The 27,308-nt window shown below is 40.4% G+C and overlaps 1 protein-coding gene across 2 annotated transcripts in view; it reads right to left on the bottom strand.

The window, feature by feature from the left end:
- The window catches only part of COL22A1 (collagen type XXII alpha 1 chain), a 215,775-nt gene that overhangs the window by 37,501 nt on the left and 150,966 nt on the right, over positions 1 to 27,308 (bottom strand). For both annotated transcript variants that reach the window (XM_015856410.3, XM_085536911.1), the window contains exons 28-43: positions 26,372 to 26,425; positions 25,924 to 25,959; positions 22,562 to 22,624; positions 21,387 to 21,440; positions 20,475 to 20,516; positions 18,974 to 19,006; positions 15,379 to 15,432; positions 14,791 to 14,844; positions 13,549 to 13,602; positions 11,434 to 11,487; positions 9,787 to 9,840; positions 9,202 to 9,306; positions 8,691 to 8,735; positions 6,405 to 6,482; positions 3,576 to 3,611; positions 2,598 to 2,651 (exon numbers count right to left, since the gene is read on the bottom strand). In XM_015856410.3, coding sequence (XP_015711896.2) covers positions 2,598 to 2,651; positions 3,576 to 3,611; positions 6,405 to 6,482; positions 8,691 to 8,735; positions 9,202 to 9,306; positions 9,787 to 9,840; positions 11,434 to 11,487; positions 13,549 to 13,602; positions 14,791 to 14,844; positions 15,379 to 15,432; positions 18,974 to 19,006; positions 20,475 to 20,516; positions 21,387 to 21,440; positions 22,562 to 22,624; positions 25,924 to 25,959; positions 26,372 to 26,425 — 870 coding nt within the window. The remainder of the gene's footprint in view (positions 1 to 2,597; positions 2,652 to 3,575; positions 3,612 to 6,404; positions 6,483 to 8,690; positions 8,736 to 9,201; positions 9,307 to 9,786; positions 9,841 to 11,433; positions 11,488 to 13,548; positions 13,603 to 14,790; positions 14,845 to 15,378; positions 15,433 to 18,973; positions 19,007 to 20,474; positions 20,517 to 21,386; positions 21,441 to 22,561; positions 22,625 to 25,923; positions 25,960 to 26,371; positions 26,426 to 27,308) is intronic.

Here is a 27,308-nt window from a genome sequence, read left to right as displayed (position 1 = left end):
GATTTTTTAAAGCCTAAGTTTTAATAAAGCAAGATATTGTCCTGAGAACACTTGGTATTTGAGCAAGCTGCCAAGGTTTCTAAGGTAACCTAGGGCAGTACTATTGCTAAACATATAGCACATGCTTTAGGGCACTGGAAAGATTTTTTGATCACAGAACCATGGAATCATAGAAGTTGGAAGGAACCTTTGGAAATCATCCAGTTCAACCCTCCATTAAAACAGGTTCCCTTCAGAAGGCTGCACAGGAAAGTGTGTGGGTGGATTTTGAATATTTCCAGAGAAGTAGACTCCACAACCTATACAGGCAGCCTGTTCCAGAGCTTTGTCACCCTCAAAGAAGTGAAGTTTTCCCTCATGTTCAGTTGGAACTTCCTGTATTCCAATCTGTGATCACTTGACTCCCACCCATGAGATATTTATAAGCACTGATAACATCCCCCCTTGGTCTTCTCCAGGCTGAGTGGTCCCAGGCCTCTTAGACTTTCCTCATAAGGGAGATGCTCCATGTCCCTCATCTTTGTTGCCCTCAGCAGGACTCTCCCTTGAAGTTCCACACTGAACTTTCCAGCCTGTGAGGTCTCACTGAACGGCAGCACAGCCTAATGGTGTGACAGCCATTCCTTCCAGGATGCAGTCATGCAAAAAAACCCAATGTATTCCTCTGGGAGATAATTCTGCTCAAATCTACCACCAAGGAAGTATTTATTCTTTCATCTCCCAAAATACAACTCTAAATATGATATTGCAGGAGAATAGACTACTGTATGTCAATGAGATTCAGAAGAATTACTCAGTTTTGAGGGGAAAATAAATAAATAAATAAATAAATTTAAAAAAAACAACAACAAAAAAAAAACAAAAAACAACCACATGAAATACATTTGCAGGGGCCACAGCAAAAGACAACATTGAGGCAAGTCAGTAAGGCTTTTGCCACTGAATAGCTTGGGAATTATGTGGCAAGCTCCTATCAGCAATTCAAATCAGTAACTGATGACATGCTGTATAAACATAAGAGAATACAAAACTGGGCAAGCTTCAAAGAACACACAAAAGCTACACTGATACAGAAATGTGCAAAAAGCAGAACCAGAAACCCTTTGTACTACTCATAAATGAAAGTGGAGATCAAGAAACTGGAAAGTGCAGGATCTTGTCAAACAAAGTATCCCTGCTGTTATACCAAGAAATGTTGGAATGGGCTCTATAGTTACCATTTACACATCCTGAAACACAGGTAGAATTGCTTAATAGATGATCAGCCAGAATTCATAGCTCTTGAAAGGCATGCTGACTGGAATTAAATCAGTTTGTGTAATAGAAGATGTGCTTTCTAAGTACCATAAGTGATGGTTTTGCTTGGGTAATTTCCTGTTGGGAAAAGGAGAAAGTCTGCAGTGCTGCCTCTCCAAGAGCTGACCAGTCAACACTGATCTGAGCAGAGCCAGAAAGAGACTTAGAAAAGCTGGCTCTGCGCTCTCCTCATATGCAGTTGCAATAATCTCATCTGTTTTATCTCCTGCATTTCTCTGTATATAGCTCTGTATTTCTAGTTTAAAACCTCTTAGTTAAAAAACTCAAATATTTGCAATGGTTGCTCAGGGACACAAAGTGATAGGCCATTTCTGCCACAATAGGCTATTGAGGAATGCCACTATCGCAATCATTTGTCTTATGATGGAGCAGGTGAACAAAAAAAACCCCAAGATCTTCTTTTCCAAATGTTTCAGGAAGAAAGGAGATTTATTTAATAGAAAAGTGCACTCTTTATGATAATAGGTGTATGTCAGTAATGATGCATGAGGGACAACATGCTTGCATGTACTTCATGAAAATTGGTACCCATTTCAGATAAAACAGCATAAGAAAGCATGGTAAGGAGGAGAGTTACAGGAGGCCACTGTCCCTTTCCCACAGAATTCCTTCAACGGGCTCAAATGGAAAGATTACATCTCTCAAAATCTTCACAGCCCCCTTGCTGATTTTCCTCCAAGGCAGGTTTCCATGTCACAGATCTGGCTTAGTAGTAGAGAAAAAAACTCTTCCCTCTCTGATTCAACACTGTAACAAAACAGGGCAGCGAGAGGGCTCAGCTATCAAGCTGCCAGTCTGCCATGCTTCCCTCTATCCCTTAGTTTCAGGACTCAGCTGCAGAGAGTTGAGTGAGGAAAATGCACAGAAATGAGGTTGAAGTGTCATCTCTCAAGCACAGCAGCAGCAGAAAAATGAACTCATAAAAAGCTTTTTAGTGGGGGTGGCCTTATTTTTATAGAAATATTATGGACTATTTATCTTAGCGGCTTCCAAGAATTTCCTGGGGAGCTTAACTAGCATCCTTTTCTACTGTAGGATCATTCCCCAGTGTATGCTGCCACATAATTTGCCCATTGCTTTCCTTGAAAAGTTACTCTGCAGCCTAAATTTCTTTTTCCCTGAAATTCTGAAATATAAGAGCTCAAATTTTGCAAATCATCTCCATTGGACAATCCTAGGAACACTCAACAACCAAGGCTGAGTATGCACAAAATTTTTTAGGGAAATTAGAACTAGGCATCAGCAAATTTTGTAAGCACTTACACTTTTGTTTTACTTACATCCTGGCCAGGAGGCCCCTGTGGTCCAGGGATACCAGGTACACCACGAGGACCCTGGCAGGGAAAGAACAAAAACAGAAACATGAGCAGTACTTGCCAGACTATCCTTAGGTGACGAGAAAAAAAAATACTCAACACAATAATTCTTTGTGAAACAAACAAACAAACAAACAAAACCCACCACTACCAATGACCCACAATGCTAACAATTAAACACTTTCAAAAGAGATTAAAATTAAAATAATTCCACATTGAACTTCTACAGCATCAGCTGTTCCTGTGCCTCCAGTAACTGTAAGTGCATCACTCCAGTCAAACCTCACATAGCTCAAATGGAAAGGTAATAATGTCTCTTTATAAGAAGGCAAGTATATGAACAGGGAGAAAATACAACTGATCATGAGACTGTGGAGGAGAAAAGAAGATTCATTTCCTGGATGTCAAACCAGTACATTGGACTATACCACTGGAAATGCATGCCAGCATATAGTGAAAATACAACAGCTATTTGCTCCACACCTATAGATTGCATCCTTGTAAACCATGAAGGAAATAAGTGTGTTTGGTAAATACTTAAATGCAGGGTTTTCTGCATGCCTTAAGCAAGAAAAATGCTTAAAAAATATCTATATGTTTAAGGCTTTGATTATAAGGCATAACAACATGCCTTGAATCGTGTGCCATGGCATACTTTTTCTTTCCCCCTGTGGGACTGTTCTGAGGGGTGAGGAAAAGTAGTTACTAAAACAAGAGTCTGGATAGCTCTTTTTCTCACAACCCACTACAGCAAACACATAATGGTAGTGCATATCTGAAGTCTCATCTGGCTAACCAGCCAACATATGACTCTACCATCTCTTGGAAAAATACAGAACCAAAAACTTAATCATGATTTTATGAAATTGATGATAGTAACATAATTCATTTGTTTGCCCCCTCCCCATAAAATCTGGGTGTAGTGAGAAAGACATACTGTACCAATGATCCTTTGTCTCCTGGTGGTCCAACAGGGCCCTGCAAATAGAGAAGACAGAGTGATCAAAATATTAGCAGAGCTTAAAATTAACATTCCATTTGGTTGAACAGGTGGGTCCCTGAAGAACGGAGATAAGAAAAAAAAGAAAGGGAAAGGAACAAATCTGACAGGCTGCCTAGACAGAAATATGCAGTGCTCACAGTGGGATGTTCAGGGGGAAGATCAAAGGGAGAAACGGAGATGGATCATGGAGAAAAAGTGTGAGAAAAAAGGACTAAAGAGGAGAGCTATTTGTTGACATGTTGATTGTCAGACTGAGCTCTCCACTTCATCATCACATTCTGCCCTATCTTATCATTAAATCCAATTTGTTTCACTCTTCCAAGTGGGTGAGCAGATGAATTTTAGCCTGTAGTCCTTGGTGAGCTTCAAGTCAGACTAGCTGAATAGGAAGTGTGAGTGCCAACAACAGGGATGAGTTCCTGTAAACCTGTGCTTTTTTATGATTACGTGAGTGTTGTGCAGGTCTAAGTGGGTGTTAATCAAGGCATTAGTCTCTCTAAATTGACTTTTGTGGCAGCATGTCTATTAGTGTACACTCTACATGAACACTGGCAATATGGGCTCAGCCCTGCTACTGGATGAACCCATTCATCGTTTGGACTGGAACAGAAGAACATCTCCGAGGTACTGAAAGCCACTATGTTCAACGCCTCTGAAACAAGAGAAGAAAAAGCATCTCATGGGATTTGTGTGCTCTTTAAATGAGGTTAAAGGAGGGAATCCAGAGGACTTGCATACACAGGTGCGTAGTGGAGCAGAAGATATCCACTCCTAAAGGCACACTACTGAACTGACGCAGTACCTATATCTAGCAGGGATGGATCAATCTGACATTCCAAACACATCCCAGACATGGTTTGACCTCACATCTCTGGGGCTGCATTTGAATAAATTGGTTCACACTATGGCTCCTCTCCCTGTGCTTTCTATTTCAGGCATATTAATTCACTAATAAAGTTCTCCATGCAAGATGCCTGAATGCTCTGCTAAAGCCAGGATTAAATGCATTGTGTTAAACTCATAGCAATACGAAGAAGTAAAGGCAGATCAGGAGTAACTCTCTTCGACTTGGTGCATCATATATTTCTACTAGGGAACTTGAAAATGAGCATGTGAATTCACCCCATTTCTCCACGTAGTCACTTCTGCTTTTAAAAATCACACACTGCTAATGCCCACTTTATGGCTCAGTGTTATGCAAATAGTAATACAATACTTTAGCAAAGTAAAAGCAAACAACAAAATCCACCCTAATCTATCTATACCTTTCACACAGAGAGCAAAACTCAAGAGAGATTAAGGGCACCAGAGGAAACAAGTTGAGGACTCCAATTAAAACAAAACGCTGACTCTTACCTCTGAAACTGAAAACGTTATATACTCAATTTTGTCACATTACTAGAAAGGGTAAAAGCTGACACCTTTATTCAGTGTATAATATGCACTGAAGCATCTCCACTGAGGATATTCTGTTTTTTAGTGGGACTCAATATGTTTGAAAGCCTGATGGATTAAATGTTATATAGCACTTTTCAAGTTCTGAGTCTTTGAGCTGAAGCTGAGGTTATGATAAACCTTCAGTGAAGAAAATATAATGGTGGCTGGAAAAAAAAAAAAAAAAAAAAAGAAAGAAAGAAAAAAGAAAAAAAAAAAAAAGAAGAAAGAAGAAAGGGAAGGAAAACAGGAAAAGGAAGAAGAAAACAGCACTTAAAAAATAGCCAATTGGGAGTATCATGGTATGTACCAGCACCATCTACTTATCCTGACAGTGGTCAAACACTGATGACATAATACAGAGTAATCCTCCGGTGTGTGTCAAGTGATGGCTACAAGTGACAGAGTCACGTTCTTAGTCATTGCATGCATGTATGCATGTATGTGAAGAATAACTTCTAAGCAGATAATCAGAGCATGAAAATGTTGGCTTTGGCTGGTACAGTATCATGGCATGTTTAAGGGGATATGAAAGGCTGCAAGGCCTCTGATGTTCTGTAGCAATTTTAACAAGGGATGAAATTTGATCCCTTCCAGACTTATTTCACTTGTGCATTTAGTGGAGCAGGAGGGCTACAAAGTCAGAGCACTCTCAAATCCCTTTGATCTCAAGAGCAGTCATGCATGTGAAGTACTGGGTTGATCAAATCCCAACAATATCGTACTTTCTGGAACAAATCCCACAAACATCTCATGCCCACTAATAATGGCAGAACTTCAACAACAGCAGGAGATGATGGCAGAGCTGGATCAGATGTAACTTAATCTCTGAGGGAAATTATGAAGACAGTGGCTCTCTTGGAAGGCAGCGATTTAACTAATCTGATTTTATATTTCCCTATCAGAGTACTGTGACACTGATGTGGGCATGTGTGTCAACGTCATTCTTCCTAATGAGTTGACAGCAGGGTTACATCTCCCTGTTAAACCAACTCTGGTAGCTCAGCACAGACCTTGGCTCCCCTCCAGAGCCAGTGTGTCAAGATGTTACAGAAAAATCACAAGTAACAGACAGCTGCATCAATCACTCTGATAGCACTTTTCTGCCTTTCTCTTTCAACTAAAACCAAATGCATCAAGAGCCCTCACAGCAAACATGTGGGCATCTGAGCCATGAATGGCAGCTTCTGGGCTAGCATTGTGCAACTTCAGACAGCGAAATGCTGTAGGCTCTTGGCAGAGGTGAGCACAGGGAGCCCATTCTCCAGATGGCGATGGGTTAAAAGGTTAAATTTTTGTCTCAACACAGGTTGCAAACAGCCCCTGCTACTTACAGGTGGTCCAGCCAGTCCAACTCCTGGCACACCTCTGTCTCCTGGCTGTCCAGGGAGGCCAGGAGCCCCCCTCTCACCCTGAAATAAAGGGAGAAGTTAAAGGCTTTGCCTGCTGTGGAGAAAACATGCTGAAATACAATATGATTTTCCAACAGAACATAACACTGATACAACTTGACCTGATCTTGCCCAGTATGAAATGGGATCAGGTTGTGGCAAAACAGTTTCTGTCATGCCATGCCAAGAGAAGTGCTCCTTCCTTCCTTCAGAGGGGTTCAACTTTGTGAGCACTGACACCACGTTAGCGTGTGCCACATCGCGTAACTGAAATGGAGCACAGCTTCCACAAGTATTTTAACTTATTTTAGCATGCAGCATCCAATTTCCAACAGCAGTCCCATGTGCTACAATGGCTGATACACTGCACTGATTTGAGAACATCAGATTTTAGATGAATAGGGCATCTGCTTTCATGGACTTTCACACTTGCATTTGCAATTGCCAGCAGGGTACTATGAGGCACTTCCCCTGGCTTGGGCAAACACTAAGCACAGTAATATGTTCTCCTTTCTCTGCATTTCTGTGGTAGACAGCTAACCTGAAAGCATTGATAAATGTGTATTATTTATACAGAGAAGACAGAATTAGGAAGTTGGGATGCATCTTAATATTCTCCTTTAACAACACAAGCTTGTTCACAGCAGTGCATTAACAATTTTTAAAAATCAATTCCACCACTCTCTCTAGGGGACTATACTACAAATGGAGAGATCTCCCTTCCAGAAAACTGAATTTTAAACATTAAAATCCACAGAGCACAGACAGCTACTTGGTGCTACTTAATGGTCACTGTAGGCAGAGGGTTAAGAAAAAAAATCAGCTACAGTACTTAAATTTAATGCCCTTTCTCTTTCCTTGTTATAGAGAGAAATATCAAATAAGATTTTTTATGGATTATACTGCAGTTGTGAGAGTCAGTCTCACACTGGCAGTAGACATATAAGAATGAGCCTTATTTATGTTATTTATTATTACACTATTTCCAACTGTACAGAAGCTTGATAGAAAAATGGTTACCCATGGATTCTGCCTGGCCCAAGTTCATTCTGCAATATCTCCTACTTTATTTCCTTTCTTTTTCTTAAACTAATCTTCTATTTCAAAGAAACGGTACTGCAAGGACAGTGAGAGAAAATGTATTCTCATTAGTTCAGGCACTCCTTCAGATCCCTTATCTGTTACTTTGTTCAGGAACATAATTTCAGTACAAAGATTTCAATAGTATTTTTTCATGCAAAATTAAGATTCCTACCATCCTGTGCTGATATTGAACAACGTATTTCATTAGATTTCCTTCAGGATTTTTTTTTCTTTCTGATTTTTATATTACTTTCACTCTACTATTGTGTCTACATTCTGAACCGTCAAAGATATATACAACAGAATATAATGTATTTATACAGAATGCAGGAAAAACAAAAGAAAATATTTCAGAGCAGTTTGGTTATTTCAAAAATATGGGACCTAGATGGATCCAGTCTCATATTACTGTATTCTTACCTATCATTTACAAAAACTGTTTCAATACCCTATTTTTCTTCCACTCCAAAACAGGACATAGTCATTTCAAAGAGGAGAATTTCTGATATATATGACTGAAAACTCAAGCAAGATCTGGGTGCTTATAGAAGCAAATGCTTTTGCTGTTCTATTCCTTTCTGTACTTGCTATGTACTCGCAAAGGAATAAACTTCATTTTCAGGTGAAGACATTAATGTTGTTAACTTAATCAATAAACTAGTTGCCTTAGCTGCAATATAGGAGGGCAAACCAGAACTACCCAGTCCCACTGGAAAACATTTGCTTTCCTCTTGAGAGAGGTAAAATAAATAAATGCTATGGAGATGTGCTCTTTGAGAGGCTGACAGGTGGTCTCAAGTGTCATTCATCCTTTAGCTATGAAATGTCTCTATTGCTGAATGGATTAAAGGTCCCCTGTCACAATTTACCTAAAAAATATTCAGCATTTAGCATTTAGTCTGTACTGAATTTGCATAATGCTGGAAGAAATTTTAAATGTGGAAACTGAACACCGTTAGTTCATATCTTAATACTTGTATCTACAGAGGCACTGGAATAGTAAAGAAAGAAATATCCTGAAAGGTTTTTAAGCTTCACAAACACTATTTTCCAGTGAATGGCAGACCATATTTACACCATAACTTTATCTTCAGTTCTAGCAGTGGAAGGAAGCAGTCTGCAATAAACAATAAAGCCCATACTCACCTTATGTCCAAAAGGTCCTGGCAAGCCTGGTGGGCCTCTTTCCCCCTAAAGTGACATAACCAAAACCAGAGAAGAGTCATTGCACAGCCAGGCTGGAGCCTGGCCTTTGAGGGAGGCAAGGTAGCATGAGTTCCCAGCACCCACCCCCCTTCCTTGCTCTACACCATCCTGTATTTTTTAATGATAACTTTTAAGCAGATTACAGTCTGCTAATTTAGCTAGAAGTAAATGCTTTTAGGGAACTTTCATCAAACTAATGATGGGCACAACAATCATTCAGTGGTTCCTTGTTGTGGAGGCTGTTTTGAATGGCCAGGACGGCACACAGCTTCAGCCCTCTCTGCCTTTTTGGATACAGCACTGTGATGTGCAACATCAAAGGCTTTTGCACCTTCAGGTGTCTCAGTAATACCCATGAGATCTCTAACTGAAGTCCACCATTCCCTCAGAAGCTGTGTTTATCAAGCTCACAATGAGCTACTCAAGCACAGAGCTTGACAGAAGTACTTACCTGTTCTCCATCTTTACCTTTGCCAGGCAAACCTGGCTGTCCAGGAGGCCCTGGCACACCAGCTGGCCCAGGTAAACCCACTTTTCCTTCTTTTCCTGGGTCACCCTGCAGAAGCAAATCCAATAAAGCTGTCAACTATACATTAAAAACCATTCCTGTCTGAGTTCTTTCACAAGGACTAAAAGATCATATTACAGTAGATTACCAGAAAAGCAGAAATCTTTGTTTCCTAAACAAGAAAAGCAAGCTTTTTTTCCAGCTCTGGGTTTACAGTGGAAAACATGCATCTCACAATGTACTGAATGGTGAGGACAAAAGAAGATCATCATGCATAAGTATGTAGCAGTGACTTTGGCATATTCAGTTGTACCTCAGTTGTTTTATTAGGTAAATTATAAGACTGCAACAGGGTGAAATCCTTATAGCATGTTTAATAAAACAGGTCAGATGAGATAATCTAATGAGCCCATGTGCCCTAGAAGTCTATGAACCTATGAAATCATTTGCCAATACAGGCTGTTTCCATCCTAAGTTACTTAAAATGCCCCAAGGAAAAGGAACAAACTCATAAAAGAAGAAACTCACCTTTTCCCCTCTTTCTCCCTCCTTCCCTGGTAGTCCAGGGTTTCCAGGCACTCCCTGAAGAGAAAAGAACTTTAAAGACTAAAATCTTTTTAAGTAACATTTGATCCTAAAGAAAATGGATAGACCAGTGTGTTCAATACGGCCTATCACAAGGATTAGTATAAGTTTTACACTTTCCACTACAGACAACTAGAGAATTCAGAGAATCAGAAAATCCAGAGAACATCACAGAAGAGATGTGTACCAAGTGCTTACATGAGATTTGGGTGCGTTGGTTTTTTTCAGTATAAAAAAGAGCTGAACAGTAAAAGCTGGAATGGAGGTAATTCCAGATTTGTGCATTCTTCTACCAATAATGTTTTTGTTCTGTGAAATCCTCAGCAGTTCCTAATCCATTAACAACAAACCCAAAATCGTCACCTCTCTATCAAAGAAGCCAAACGTCTCAACTTATTTTGTTTTTTACAGCTCACAGTCTCCAAAGCCACACACTGGAATAATGTTTGTTTTACCCTTTATTTCAATTTTTGTTCCTCTTCAGGTCTTGGCAGATTCCAAATCATTCCTTGTCAAAATATAGATGAAATCAAACACTGTGGCTTCCTGACTCACCAAAACATGTGTACATTATACAGAGTTGTACTCCATTTTAAGATATTAAATGATGTCTTGGCACCATAAGATTGGATTGACTTCTTCTCTGAGTGGACACGATAACTCTTTAATAAGTAATAAATAAATAAATAAATAATATTTACTTCCATTAGCTTTTAGAAGTAATATATTGGTATTAGTGGCAGAGAAATTTGTTTAAAGGATTGAACAAAGTCTTCATTTTAGATATCATATTCCCATTTGAAATGAAATCACTGTGCTTATAGAATTAAATGAAATGCAGATTAACAGTTAGGAGAAAGGCTATTTAATATTTGGACTGCCTAGTTGTCAAACTCTGCCTTTAAGAGCCTTTAGCCATTGTGCTAAACCATTATTCCTGAACATATTTAAACCTGAGGTATAAGTGTTGTTTTTCACTTACTTTACTGTAATTCTAAAGAAATCTCAGGCACTAAATAGAAAGTTACAATGGTGGAGCAGGGAGTAGAGTTGGTCTAAAGGCTTCTGTGCAGACATGAAAAGCTCTGTCAGGCACAATATAATGATGGTGATGAATGTGTACTGAGGTAAGAGGATGCTGTACAACTTCAAGGCACTGATTTTAGAAACTAATATTTACATATTTTCATAACAAATATAGGTTCTTACTATGCAATCTTGATATCACAAAGTTATGTTTTCAAAGGGAAAGGCCAAATGGAAATGAGGTGAAGGAAACAAAACAAGAGAGACGATAAACACTGTAATTCTTCTCTTGAGGAGCTGGCAGAAAAAAAAAAAAGTGTTCTTTACAACTTGAAGAGGAGGAAAGCTTATCCATGCCTCCTTGTTGCTACAAATTAATATGAAAATATGTTTCATAGAAATGCCATTCCCAGGTGCCTCCACATCTTTTGATTCAACTGTAAACAGTGTGATGAAACACAGTCTTTTGAATCTGATAGTAAACTCCCATGGAAGGAAAAACAAAACATTAAGTAAAGAGATCAGGGCACAGATGGGAAATCAAATACAGTGGTGCATACATACCACATTTCCTGGCAATCCTCTTGGTCCTGGAGGTCCCACTGGTCCGACTGCACCCTGTTTAAAGTGAAATTTATGTACATATATAATTCACAACATGTACCACCTAGGAACAAGATGTTAGAAGAGGAACTGGAGTTTATATCATACAAGGTGTTGTACAAGCACAAAGCAAAGCAACAGCATTTTTTTAAAAACACTTTGTAGTGTAAAGAAGCATGAAACAGTAAAATAAATAATAATAAAGATGAAGATTCTCGGGAGCTTAAATTACCCACATCAAAATAAATCCTAAGTCTTGCTCAGATTCAGGAAGAAAGGTCTGAGCCCAAAACATCAAAAGAACAGAGAAAAGTATGTTGATTTAGGATGAAAATCAAAACCTTGGCCAAGAAAATATGCTCTGTTGAAAACAAAAACCTGAAAAATACTATTTGTGTTAGACACACAAGCACCACAAACCATGCAGAGTGCTTTTGTTCTGAATTACAAGCATTTTTGTCTGCAATCCTATTCAGCATGTATGCCTCCAAACATGCATGGGGGACATGGGAGGAAATATTCTCAGATTTTGACCCCAGAGAGATATATGCTTGGGGTTACCAGGCTGCAGTTAGACATTTTCTTCTAAACCAGATAGTATCAGGTCTAAGTCACCATCTTGAGTTACTCGTCACTCTACACAGGCCAGGATTCACCTGCTGTCACAGCTTCACAAGGAAAAGAGTTTCTATCAAAATTCCTAAGCCATTCAGGATGAAAACAGGCAGACTATCTAAAAACATCTGCACAAGTGAAATAATCTACCTGACTTGGAATACAGAAACCCCTTCTACTGGAAGATCTGGGTAGCAATTTCATGCAGGGGGACAATGCAAACAGCTGGGAGATGGTGAAAATCTTCCACAGCAGAACTATGAAGGGTATTCACAGCAAATGAATCACTGTCTATCAGGCTCACTGCAAGAGAATTAAAGGTTTCCTCATTACTATGTTATTCACAGCTACTAGTCCATGAAACAAAAGAAACATGTGGAACAGTGCAGTCTATCATGGGATGGTAAACAAGAGGCATATGTGTGCATTTCCATATCATTAATGCTCTTAAAGCCACCAGGTTATACTACAAAATAAAATCAATGAATAGGTTTAGAAGGAGTGTGACACCCTTAGCTGCTTTTCTCCACATGGTCTAAAGAGTCCTTCAGCAGAAGGTGATGGAGACTTGAGGGCAGGCAGTAGAGAGTTTAGGGTCAAAGCACTGCTAAATACAATGTCTGAGCACAACTCCAAGCAAGGAAACCATAAACACAAGGACACAAGGAGAAATTCAGTGCTCTAGGATGCTTTGCTTGGATTTCCTACGGCTTTTATATACATATAATCATAGAACCATAAAGTCTTTTGGGGACACCTACAGCTCAACCAGGTTGCTCAGAGCCCTGTCCAGTCTGACAATGAATGTCTTCATCATCTCTCCCAGTCATTACTTGAATCAATTCTTCAGTTTTCCTTCTCTGCTTACAAAGAAAGTATGTGATCTTTTATTCAGACACAAAGGGAGTATACAACTGCTATAGTAATAAGACAGGACTTGAATCTTTAGCTGTTCTTTAGCATATAGCCAGACAATAGTAGCACTCTGTAGAATACAGGCCTCAGAAAGTGATATTAAATGATTCCTCTGGCGATGAGGTTTTATTAAAGAAAGCAAAATTGACTACGAAGCCTAAAACCAACTTTTATCAAAAACTAATTCTGGCTGCTGCTGGGAAGCTCACTCTATGCACCAGCTGACTGCCTGGGCTGGGCTGATAGCACGGTGCAGCAGCAAGCTCTGCCTCACTTCACCCAGAAAAGTCAGCTTTTGTTAGAGAGGGAGTCTTATCCAAAAAAAGACAAACAATTTAGAGCTGGGCTGATTGGGGCATTGATTGGTTTGGTGCAGCTGCATCTGTTTGCCCACCAGCAGTGACTCTTCTTTCAGCTGTAGATTAGGATGTGCCCTGTGCCCAAGCAGCCTGGTACCATGAATCAGCAAGGCAGGGAGGGACTTCCAAGTCCCTCTAGGCATGTTATTGCCAAGGAAAAATGCTGCAAGGGAAAACAGCTACTTACAGCCTCTCCAGGGGCTCCAGCTTCTCCTCGGGCTCCTTTTTGCCCCTTCGTCCCCTGTGCAGGAAGAAAAGAAGTACCAGCTGATTAGAGATGGGATGGGACTGCTTGCCAGACAAATAGACTTCAGGATGCCTGAACATGCACTCAGCTAATCAATTCACAGAGGAGTTTAAAGGCTGAGGAAATGGCTCCCAGCTCTCCATGCAGCAAGAAAATGAAATATAAAAATAAAACCCTGAGACATAAGAAGAATTACTAATGACTGATCAGCTCAGAGGCTATTTCACTGTACTGCATGTTGGAACTTGCAAACATTCATCTGGGGGAAGCTGCTTCCTATCCTCAGGCCAACCTGATGCTTCCATCCTAGCTGAACTCCGAAGGTCTCCTTGCAAAGGGGAGGTTTTGCCTGCAGTTCTCAAATACCAACAATCATTTAGAAATGGTCAAAACAGATTACAGTGCAAGGAGTTTGCTGTGGTCCTACGTAGTACTTAGTTCTTTCATTAGGATTTTGGCATAACACAATGGAGCCTATCCATTGATCTAGTCCCCTTTTTAGCAAATGTTACTTGAAAGTTGCATGGTATTACATTTGTTTTGGGTTGTGTGGTTTTTTTTTGTTTGGTTGGTTGGTTGGTTTTTTTCAGGATGCTAAGGCTGCTGTTAACCAGTTTTGCTGCTGATCCCCAAGTAATACATGATTATGTGACTTGAACACAGCACAAATGTAGGCAGAGTAAATAACCTTCCATGTTCACATGGAGACATACCTCAGTGGAAATACTGTGCACGATCCAGGAATTTTTCAGAATGAAATTAAGATTATCAATCCATTTAACACGAGCAATAGTGCTGTCAGGGTTAAGTGAGCTGGGGTTGAATCTTAATGCTCTGCAACATCTTGTTAATGTACTGAAGTAACTTATCTGTGAGACCTGTGATTTGGTGGCATCAATACAAGGTGCCCTTGGGAAGGAGAGTTTGAAGAAGAGGTGAAGGAGAGTTTGAAGAGAGAAGTGCCCTTGGAAAGAGTAACTCAGATGACACTGATGTCACATTTCTGCTTTGATTCTCCTCATATTGTCCAACAAATACCTGTACAGTAGTCCCTGTACTTCGAATGATGTAGGAGAAATGGGACGTTGGTGTACAGGGGAAGAATTATTCACAGTGAGATGCACCATGAAGTCAACCCTCTCTGTCATATGAAAGATTTGCTTTAAGTTCTGCCCTTCTTACCTGTAGTCCTACAGGTCCTGGGACACCCTGTTTACCTGGGATCCCTGGTAATCCCTGCAAAAACAGAGGCACAGGTGGAAGAGCTGAAAGAAACAGTTCAATTCTTCCCTTCATCAAAGGATTTTATCTCCACCCCCCCCCCCCCCCAACACACACACACACACAGTGAGAAGAAAGAGTGATTTTTATAGAGGTTGGGACTGCACAGGTTGCTACCTCTCCTGAGAGCTCCTTCCAGAACAGGAGCAGAGCTGAATATAAATGGAGTAGCCAACTGCACTATTTAGACAGGCCACATTTCAAAATCCTTAATAAATCCTGTACAGCCCCACTGTCAGTCAAGTTCTGTTATTGCAAATTTCATACTCTTCAGCCAGTAAGGCACAGAGCTAAAAAATTAGGTGCTTAATCTCATTTAATCCATCTTCCTGTGGAGTCAAAGCCAAATACCCCTGTGGCGTTTTCTGATGAGAGAAGATTCCTGCCTATGGAAAGAGAATGTCCCACACTCTCTCTTCAAAAGAGGCAGCTCTCATGTCTTCTTGTTAGAACTCAAAACTGACTTATGAAACAGTTAGCTGTACTTACAGGTTCTCCACTTGTTCCTCGATCTCCTTTCTCCCCTTTTGGTCCTGGTTCACCCTGATATAAAACAAGACAAATAAAACCTAGAAGTCATCCTAGTCTTGTTTTGTAAGAGGACTCTTTTGACCAGATATCCGTTTCTGGCATAGAGTACCTTCCTCACAGGACTTTGGAGATTTTTGTCTAGACTTCTAAGACTGGTATGATACTAATTGCAGAAATATTCAGTTTTAAAAGAGAAGAGTTTTCCTACATGGAGAAGAGTAGTTAAAGAATTTTCAGCCCTAAAATCTGGTCAGTTCTGCTCCAGTGTATTAATAGGCCAGGTGACACATCCAACAGCAAAAGCAACAGGGCCACTGCATTGCATTGTCTCTCTGTAAGACCAAAAGCCTAAAGCTATCCTACAGCATGGAAAGTGTCCCAAATACTGTTTGCTCTTCCACCTTTAGGACTGAGGGAATCTTGAGCACTTCCTAAGATATGCATAACACAGCTTTTCCAAATCTCTAGTTCTGCCAACAACTCCACACATTTCTGCAACTTACCCTCCTTCCTGCAATGCCAATTCACTATATCATGCACTACTATTAATGACAAACAGTTATAATTTATCCTTGTTCTTTCTCATTAAAGAAGCTTTCATGCAGGCGTTCACCAACTCTGTGTTGAGTTCTATAATAATAATCAGTAATAATAATAATCAGTAAGTCTGCATTTCTGCTTTTTATAAATTGAATGGAACAGCACACAATAATGGAATTAGCCAGAGAAAACCTGACACTACTTGAATGCCCATGTCTGCTTACTTATAAGACCATATGTATTCAGGCAATAGCAATCTTCACTTATTTATTATTTATCATATGCAGTGTTTCAATTATGCAATCAAAAAACAGTAAGAACAGCAGCAAATTAAGCTCCCCCAGCACACACACACGAGGAATAGTGATCAGTAGAAATGCAGAACCCATGAGCAGATCAGTTTGTATTTTATTCACATCTGCTATTTGCTGATCATTTCTGCAACACCTGGGAATCCAAAGTCTGTTTGCAAATGGTTCTCTATCAGACAAAATAAAAGTAATAGCATAAATACTGCTTATGTCTGTTTATATTATGCATTATGAATAAATATTATGCTTTGTAAGAAATGATTTGAAGAATTTCCCTTCACAGTCAGAACCCGGTGAGACCGACTTCTAATCAGGCAGTCCCTGATGCCACCTACTGGCCTTCTGAGGGATGGTGCAACCACATGAAGTACTTGGAGCCTCTTTGAGACAAACCCGCTCAGTTGTGTCTGAAATTTGTTGTGCGTAAGAGAGAAGAGGCACAGGCTTATGGTAATAAATCTGTAGATAAGTATGGTATTACTAAATGGAAATAAGGACGTGTACTATTAGGGAGAACAAGACTGCAAAGAGAAGAAACAACTTAAGAGGTAAATGATTTATTTATTTATTTATTTTTAATATTCTCATTTTTCCTACATTTTCCTCAACATTTGACTTGCATGTCAATGAATAATTGGCAAAATTCTAGACTGGTTTCTTTGCGCAGCCACAATCAAAGGCATTTCCTATCCTAACTACCTGCAAGTCCTTCCCAAATTTGCCGAATCCATGACTGCCCACAGAGTCCATTAAGTCTTCCTGCCTGTACTGCACACTGCAGACACCTCTGGCCCTGGCAGCTGGACTTAATCAGCTGCCACCTACTTCTTTCCTACAGCTCAATGAACAGAAATGCCATGGTGACAACTAACAGCTGCTACCAAGCTGGGCAAGATCTGTGCTCACAGCTTTCCTGACCTCCTCTCTTGGCAGTGTCTTCCTGTAGTCCCAATTAATGCATTCATCATTTTTGTGCCATTTAAAGGAGAGGAAATAAAGTGGGGGCTCAGTGGTAACCAGCTGCAATGGGAGGTGGAAGGCAAAGTGGGGAGCCATCTCCTGTTTTACTGTTTTGCTCCTTTCTAACTGTAATACCTGACCACCACTGTCATTCTCACAAGCCTCATCTCCAAGAAATACTCAGTGCTCTGAATTTATATATATATATGGCAGAAATCCCTCTACTGCCCTGTTGGGCCATTAAGTTTCTGCTGAGCCCACAGCACAAGCTGCACCAAAAACACGCAACTGAGCTGTGGTGATTGGGAAAGAGGAGCTCAGAGTCACTCAGTTAGAGGTTTCCCATTTCTGATAAATACTGTGGTGTGTTTTAAATAAAATTGATTTAAGCTAATAATAAGGAAACAGAGTAATGGAGGTGCTGTCTTTTATTCACAATGCGTTTCCTGCCTCTGCCTGTGTAAGTCACGCTCTGTTTCTATACACCACATAATCAGTGGAAAGCAGTGGCAAGTATTGCATTTTGGAGATGGAAGAACAGTTTTCAGCAGCCTGCTGGTGCTGCAGCCTCTAGAACATAACCAATGACAACCTCCTAAGGTATATCATCACCTTCTGACACCTTAATTTCTAAAGCTGTAAATCAAAGGTAACCTCCCTTTCTCCTCCCAAACTTTGCAATGCTATATGCAGTTGTGTGAAATGGTAAATGCCATTACCATAAACTTGCACATGGAGAAATCCCAGTGATCTGACCTGCTGACACCAGTTCAGGCCTTTTAACCTTCACAGTCCTGTAGCTCATTTAGAAGAGTAGTGCACTCAAAACCAAAGAGAAAACTCCTGTGACTGCAGCACTACAAAGACCACATAAGTTGTCATTATTCCGCATATTACATAGAATCATTAAGGTTGGAAAGAACCACTAAGATCATCAAAGTCCATCCATCAAGCTGTCACCACTGTGCCTATTAACCATGTCCTTCAGTGTTGTGTTTTTAGAATACCTCCAGGGACAGTGACCACCTCTCTGGGCAGCCTGTTCCAATACCTCACCACTCTTTCAGAGAAGAAATTTCCCTCATATCCAAACTGAACATCCCCTGGTGCAACTTAAGGCCATTATCTCTCATCCTGTCACAGTTACCTGGGAGAAGAGGCCAACTCCCACCTTGCTACATCCTCCTTTCAGAGAGTTGGAGAGAGTGTTGAGGTCTCCCCTGAAGCCTTATTTCTTTTGTATATATAGCAGCAATCTATGAGCTAAGGTGAAGAGAGAGCCAAATAAATTGTCACCAATTCCAGCACTACTCACATTACCATTTCCTCCATCTCTGATGAACTTGCCATACACTTTCTCTTTTTCATGCCACATTTGCAGCCCACTTCTGCCACTTACATGCCCTAAGGCCTCCTGATCATTAACAAGCTTACCCACACACATAAGATATGATCTTAAGAAATGCCAATTAATTTCCATCATGTACTCTGCAATGCATTCCTCATTTAAACAGTGGACAGCATATAGCTGTGTCTTGGCAGAAGCTGGTTTGGATGCTGGTATAATCATGACAGCTGTGGGCTTCTCGTCACTGCTGGTTAATATGGTGATGTTAAACAGAATCAGACCCAAACTGACCTCCCTAATGAAAGCATTTAAATAACATTGGAAGGACTGAGGTACTCTGACAGACATTAAAGACAACAAGCTAGAGGCCATCTTTATTAGAGACATTACTTACAGGAATCCTAGGATGTGGGGTGAAGAAGGCTGTCTGGAAAAGAAACCAAAGTATTAAAAGAAGCACTGTCTATTTTCCTGGAAATGCAAAAACTTATGTTTTCTCCTTGTCATTACAGATGATGCATTCCATGTAACCATTAGGAGGTTTATAAATGAGCAACTCATTGTAACATCTTCAGTATCGTTAAACTTCCTGACTCCAAGGCTGAGCTCTCTGTTTTATACCACTTATAAGACAACTCAGCATAACCGGTTGTCTTATGACATTGGTCATCCTGAAGGAGTGGCCAGATATAAAACGATTGCAATTAGTAGGGAGAAGCAGCATCTATAATTATCAAAACTGACAAAATCAGGAAAAAAATAAGTCCTTGATGAAATGAGAGTATGCTGAAATTGATAGCTATCTTTACAGATGAAATTCATCAGTCTCAGCCTTCTCACATGATCTTATTCAACACCCTCGGTCACAGACTAATTGAGGCCTAGCTGACCACAGGGAAGAAATTGTAATATTTCCTCTCCTCCACTGCTCTATGAAGGTTTGTAGACACTGGATTCTCTCCAACAGATCCTGATTAATATTCTCCTCATGATCTGTGAATGCAGCAGCTGCAAGCAGCTGTGGTGAGAAAAGCTGAAAAGTGGCCATTTGACACTTTCCAGAGGATCTGTAACAGGGATCAGACTTTCTATTGCAGTGAGAAGCCTGTTCCTAGTGCTTGCTCCAAGCTGCTTACTCAGATTTTGCTGGAGGGAACTGTGAGGCTCATTGAGTGCCTGGAGTTAACTCCACATTAATCACACTCATGCACCTGAAAGGAATTGTTCAGTCTCATTTAAGAAACAATGAATTGGTGTTGTCATGAGGTTTGTTTGTGCACTAGATCCAGTCCTGAACCCAAAATACCTATCAAGTTCTTTTAGGAGAAGATCTTTCTGGGCTTTCAGCACAGTATGACACTGTACGCAGCAAAGGCTACAAGCTCTTCCAAGCCATAAGTTACTGTCAGTGAGAAGTGAAGCCCTCTGCTTTTCTTGTAAAAGAGAAATTGTTCACCACGAGAGAAAAGTTGTTGTTCATTGGTATCTGCTCTTAGTGTATCAGTTTTACCATGAGGTCTCAGGTGGGAACATCTAAATTGCCTAGAAAATCAGTACAAACATGCTCTTCATCATCACCCGGATGATCTTTATCATCAGCTCCTACAGCTGCTAAACATATCAGTTCGCTTTAAGTGCAATCATGCAACAAGCACACAGAAAAGAGCTGTTTGCAAAGAAACTGAAGAGTGCTTAACCTCTAAAAATCACACAAAAGACCAACGCAACTTCATAGAGCTTCTTTTGAACCCATGGAGATAGATGGTCTGAGAGTAAATAAGTCCTGATGATTCAACAGTGAGGCATAGATCTTGTAAAGTTTTGTTTCTGAGGCACCTGTGTGGCAGAAGTGTGACAATGCCTACAATGTTTTTGCAGCACAATGTCTTACTTACTGTTCCAGGTATGCCTGGTGGCCCAGGGGAACCTGTGTCACCCTAGAGAGAGAATAGTATAACAATGGATATAAAAGGTGAGAAAATAAAAATCACCATTATCATTTAGAAGATACAACATTCTCAGATGAAATTTAACCCAAGGGCAACTGTAGAATTGGCATAGAGCTTAACTTACATTTTTGGTTGAAGATTGTCAGAGATCTTGATTGGAAAGCATGTTTTAGCTAAAATTGTTATAAGGGGTAAATGTACAGCCACCACCTCTGTGTCTTTCCCATGTGGCTGTTGGGGCCCAGCTCAGCATCTGGGGACTTGGCATGGGGGACACGGCCTTTGCCCTCCTTTTTTTATGCACACCACATTCACAAGTCCCCTGGGTGGACCAACATGGACTCATCACTTGCCTGATACGCTGGCCAAGGCCTAAATCTTCTATCACTTGCCAATTGGTCCAGTTTGGTTTGCTTACAAATACACATGCACGCCCCAGGCACACCAGCTTTGGGGAAGATACAAACATGGTCCTCCAGTAGCCAGAACCAGGCATATGGGCTGTAACCTGTGGTTCTCCTCTATTCATTGGTGCAGAGCCCCATACTCACCTCACCCACACGGGTCTCATCCTGGTGGCTCGCTGGAGAATACAACATTCCCATACCAGTGGCAAAGAACATCACCGAATCATTAAGGTTGGAAAAGAATACTATGAAAATTTAGCCCAACCATAAACCTATCACCATCATGTTCACTAAACTATGCCCATACGTGCCACATCTGGAAGCTTCCTGAAAACCCTCAGGGATGCCTACAGCAGGGGGTTGAAACTAGATCTTTAAGGTCCCTTCCAACCCAAACCATTCTATGACTGTATGATTCTATAAAGAGGAGCATGCTTATTTCATGACTCACCTTTTCTCCCCTTTCCCCTTTCAGTCCTGGGAGACCATCTTTTCCCTTTCCTCCCTAAAAACAGGAAAAGGAAATATGCACACTTTGATTTGATTTAATCAGTTTCGTTTTATACTTTCAGTTGATCTTACTTGTCCAAGATGTAGTGTAAGCAATTAAAAGGGCAGTTAAGATATTTGAAATGGCTTCACAAAATTAACACTATTTTCAAAAGCCAAAGAATATTGACTACACTCACGGAAAGGAAAGCACCAATCCTGAATCAACTTGCACATAGGTTTTGTTGACTGGTGCAGTAACAATGCTCAGGTTTCCAGTTGAACAAGAGAAGCAGAACACACCTCAGATTTAGACAGGACACTCGTTTTACCAATCTTTTTTACCAATTTACTCGTTTTACCAAGGAAACTTGGTGGCCTGAATGGGTTATGCTTAACAAGAATGATGTGAATATTCCTCAAAGTGCATATACAAATGTATATATTCAGTATTAAAACAGAAGATAACTGACCCACACTTATATGATTTCATAGCAAGAACATATTCTCTACCCTACACTTCAATATAAATACAGTATAGCAAATCAAACAGTAGTACTTCTGTTGATTGTAAATCTTTCTTGTTGGCATTCAAACACATAGTTAGCTATCAGAACCAATGGCCTCCATGTCACAGCTAAATTCACTGCCAGATCCAACTACTTTCCAGTGTGTAGGTGCCTCTGAAGGTCTGCAGCTGGCCAGGACCTGGGTGGAAATTAAGCCATCAGATAGTAATCCAACCCTCTGGAGTATTCTCCAGTGCTTAGTGACAAGAGAAATTTGGGATTTTAGTTGTTTTTATTTTTTTAATATTCTTAAGTCACACAGATACATTTGAAAGTGAGGCCTGAAGGGCTCTGTGCCTCTTCTATTGCCTAACTAGGAGTACGGCATCAATCAAAATCTCCAGTGTTCGAGATCAACATTGTTCATTAACATCTCTGCTGCAATTAGCAATGGTCACAAAGCAGTGAAGTACCCTGTTGGAAGGGCTACTTGGTGTTCTTCCTAGATGTCAATCAGCTGTTCACCACAACAGGATGACTGAGAGAAAATATTATCTAGGAACACTTGAGATAAGTCCTCCTGGCACCAAATGGACAAATAAAAACAAGTTATGGCTCAAAGATTCACCTGGTCTCCTTTTTCTCCTCTCGGTCCAGGTAAACCCTGAAGACCAGGAAGACCTGCTTCACCCTGAAAGTAAGAGAAAATCATGCATGAAATCCAGGAACATTCATCAAGCGTGGCTTCTATTAAAGAACTTCATTAGTTTCAAATGCAATTAAGAATGAAAGAGAAGACTGGTGGGACAACTCTTCACTTATTCATGTCAGATTAAAAGTACATCAAGTCTGACTCTCAGGGTAGATTAATCTAGCCAATGTCCTTAGGCTAGGAAAGATGAATCCTTGATTTAGGCTGATACTAGATGGTGAATTGTTAAATATCCATAATGCCTGCAGATGGTTGCTTTTTGATACCTAGTTACATCATGATATATGTAGGCTATACTGTAGGCCAAAACCTCCCCTATTTTTTGCATGTAATTTATTCTACATGCAGCTTGCTGAGAGAGAGAACAGGATCTTGTTTAATTATCAGATAATTTCTTTTTCTAGGGGAATCATTACTTAAAACAGCAGCTAAGACCTTTCTTCTCTCTCCTCTCCTCTCCTCTCCTCTCCTCTCCTCTCCTCTCCTCTCCTCTCCTCTCCTCTCCTCTCCTCTCCTCTCCTCTCCTCTCCTCTCCTCTCCTCTCCTCTCCTCTCCTCTCCTCTCCTCTCCTCTCCTCTCCTCTCCTCTCCTCTCCTCTCCTCTCCTCTCCTCTCCTCTCCTCTCCTCTCCTCTCCTCTCCTCTCCTCTCCTCTTCTCTCCTCTCCTCTCCTCTCCTCTCCTCTTTTCTCTTTTTTTTTCCTTTCTTCTTTTCTTTGTATTGATAAGTGATATCATAAAATTTAGAATATATTTTCTTTGCACTGTTCCATAATAGCACCCAGCAAGCAAGCAAAAAAAGAGCACCTAAAAAAATAAATCTAACTTCTATTTGCATCTATTAAGGATCTAGAATATGCAGACCCAGTACTATTAATCTGAACAGAACAGATGTTACCTGATAAGCAAGTGTATCTCAATGCATCTCCTCATATTTGGATTTGTTTCTGTTTCTCCTGACTTTTTAGTTTCTGCTTTATAATGGATGCAAGCTGTTGGATTAATTGTAATCTCTATGTCACGTGGTTTGTTCTAAATATAACAGGTGGCTCCAGGTTTAACCAGATTGTCAGCTGAAAATAGTCAGGATCTCAGTCATAGACAGAACCCAACTACATTATGTGCTGTATGAATATGAACTAAGAATCGTTAATCCTCAGTTTAAAGAGATTAACTCTTTATGGCAAGAGTCTAAACATTATCATGGTGTAGATACAATGAATGCATAGAAATGAGGTCAGGAAAAGGATGATTCTATGATTCTACAATTCTATGTTTTGCTAACCAAGAATAGCTGGGAACACAGGATGATGTTTAATGAATTTTGAAAGACAGTGACATTTGGTGACGACAGTGCAATGCCTTTTGAGAGCCACTGCAGGATCCTGGGTGATGATGAGTGATTGTGAGAAAGGTTAACAGAAGTCATAAAACTAAAAAGGGAAAAAGGAGAGTTTGGAGGAAAAACAAAAACACCCAGTGTAAATTTGGTCTCTTGAAAGATTCTGAAGAAAAATATTAACGAGTTTTTAGGGGTCCCAATGAGATGCATTACAGAATCCTGAGGGAATTAGCTGATGTAGACAGCAAGCCACTCTCAATGGTATCTGAAAAATCATGGCAAACAGGTGAAGTCCCTAGTGACTGGGAAAAAGGCAACATCACATCCATTTTTAAGGAGGTTGAAAAGGATACTGAGAACTACCATCCTATCAGTGTTACCTCTGTGCCAGGAAAGATCATGGAGCAGATCCTCCTAGAAGCTATGCTAAGGAACTTGGAAGATAGGGAGGTGATACAGGAGAACTAGCACAGCTTCACCAAGGGCTTATCCTGTTTGACCAGCCTAGTAACTTTTTATGATGGTGTCATGGCATCAATGGACAAGGGAAGAGCCACTGATGTCATCTATCTTAACTTCAGTAAGGCCTTTGACATGATACCCCACAACATCCTTCTCTCCAAATTGGGAAGATATGAATTTGATGGGAGGACTGTTCAACAGATAAAGAACTGGCTGCAGGATCACAATGAGAGGATGGTGGTCAATGGCTCAGTGTCTGCATGGAGATTGGTGATGAGTGACGTTCCACAGGGCTCAGTGCAATGACACTGACAGTAGGGCTCAGTGCACTCTCAGCAAGTTTCCTGATGACACCAAGCTGTGGGGTGCAGGTGACAAACCAGAGGAATGGGATGTCACCCAGAGGGGCCTACACAGGCCCAGGTGAACTTAATGAGGTTGAACAAATCCAAGTACAAGATGTTGTATCTGGGTTGAGGCTACTCTCACTACCAATACAAGCTGGAGGCTATGAGCCGAAAGACAGGAAGGTAATAAAAAGCAGCCAATACGCATCGGTTAAAAGCTCATCATGTCAAATCCATCCAGTTTCCTCCCTTGACAGGATAAGAAGGAAGTGTTTTTGTGATGTATCTCGACATTAGTAAGATGTCTGACACAAGACAACATGATGTGCTCATTAGCAAAGTACAGAAATACAATGTACAAGAACAGTCTCTGGAGGGTTGTGTAGAACTGACTAAAACACACACACACACACACACACACACAAAACCTAAATTCACACATCTGTTACTAGCTGATTACTTCCAGATTCAGAAAGAGATGAAGTCCTCCAACGGTCTGTACTTACTGTTCAATATTATAGTTTATAACTGAGAAGACAGAAAAGATAACATTGATATAACATGTGGAGAATATCACACTATAGAGAGAGGTGTTTTGGAAAGTTAGTGCTCCACACTGGACTCCAGACAGCTGTATGCCTTAGGAAATTCCAGGATGTTTCCCCTGCTCCCTTGCTGTTAGCTGCTGAAACTTAAGTCTTAATATGTAATGATTAAGATAATGTAATTTCTGACAGTCACGTAGGGTTATTTCCTAGCAAGCATTTATGATCTAGAAATGATGCATCACCCTTTGCATCATGTATTTACAAAAAGGTCATCATCACCCAGAACCATCACCAGCACACTGGCTTAATGTGAAGTGAAGGAAAAACAATCACTTTTATGCCACCTTCCATTTTTTCCTTATCTACCAGAAACAAGATGTCTGAATTTTCTGAGACACAGACAAAATTTGATTTAGCATATTTGCTCTGGAACATTACTTTCTCCAACTGTGTGTTTTATCTGCTGACTTGCACTTTCCTTGGCAAAGGAAGTTATTGGCAAACGGCTTTGTTACTGCATGTGATCACTCTGTATTGCTCTGGCAGGCAGGTGTTGTTGCTAGCGCCATTTTTTCTGCTCACCTGCTCACCAGGTTGGCCACGGCTTCCTGGTTCTCCCTATAAGAGCAAAAGTACAAAGTTAGCATTGCAAGGACCCAATCCTTTTGCAAGAATGCTTTCTCTTTAGAAAATTATCCTCCCTACTGCCCTAGCTCATTTTATTCTACCCACATTCTGTAAGGCACTGAAATTGTCTTCTTTGATGGCTTGGGACCCCTGGCCACAGAGACCCAATGCAAGGTCCAGGTCACATCTTCCTATATACATAGAGTAGAGAAAGGAGCAGCAAACAGGGTTTTGTATCTTGGAATGCAATGAATAGTGAAGGCACTGAGCCTTCATGTCTGCTCACCCTCTTATATTTCCAGCTTTAGGAGAATCATAGGCTCCTGACTTCAGTACAAGGCCATTTAAATCACACCTTGAGTGACTCAGTGGCTACAGCAAACTTAGAAATAAAATTCCTTACCTTAGGGCCAACTTTTCCGGGAAAGCCTTCCTCACCCTTTTCTCCTTGTTCTCCCTGCAGAGAACATGAAAAATTAATATACATCTTGCAGTATAGTAATGATGAGGAATATTTTGACTCTGATCCCCAGCATCAGACTGAGGATGTAAATGGAGCCACATGAGAGTATCTTTCCTGGAAAGTTTTACCATTTAAGTACTATTTGCAGACACTTCTCCAACAATAATCACCCAAATAGAATGTCTCTAGAAAAACACAAAGTTAACCAGCGTTACTTTAAAGATATCCACAGCAAATTACATGAAAAACAAAATATCCATTCAGTTTCTTCAAAATGTATGTGTGAAAAGGTCTACATTTTCTATTACAAATAGAAATAGATAACTCTGGAATTGGAGCATTGGCCATTGGGACTCTTTGAATCTGATCTGCCATTGTGGGTGGTGTCAGGACAGAGAACAGAAACTGGTGGATTAAGAACAGAAATATGCTGTGTATTTCAGAAATGCAGTTAATACTTTGCAGAGATCAGTAATTTGTTATGTACTCCAAATTCCTCACTTTTATCCAACAGCACATTCAGGCTGAGGAATTCTGGACTTGGGCTTCAAGTATAAATATAGTGGGTTCCTGGAAAAATTAGGGGTAATGATGGCCAAGCACCAGAGCTGAGAAAACCATTGCTGCTGCAGTGCTGCTGCATTGGACTTGAAGCAGGCTACAGTTAAGTACATATTCCAATCTAGTGTAATCATTTGGAGCTGTTGGAGCAGATCCAGAGAAGGGCCACAAAGATGATCAGAGGGCTGGAGCACTTCTACAAAGAAAGGCTGAGGCAGCTGGGCTCGTTCAGTCTGCCGAAGGTAAAGCTTGGGCAACAACACACCACAGCCTTCTTGTACATAAAGTGAGTTTATAATCAGGTTAGCTTAGATGT

The sequence above is a fragment of the Coturnix japonica genome, chromosome 2 (genome assembly GCF_054131305.1).
Source record: "Coturnix japonica strain WE chromosome 2, WE-NBRP24, whole genome shotgun sequence".
Lineage (NCBI taxonomy): Eukaryota > Metazoa > Chordata > Aves > Galliformes > Phasianidae > Coturnix > Coturnix japonica.
Note: the sequence above shows the minus strand (reverse complement) of the source record. Positions and strands in the feature narration are given on the sequence as shown.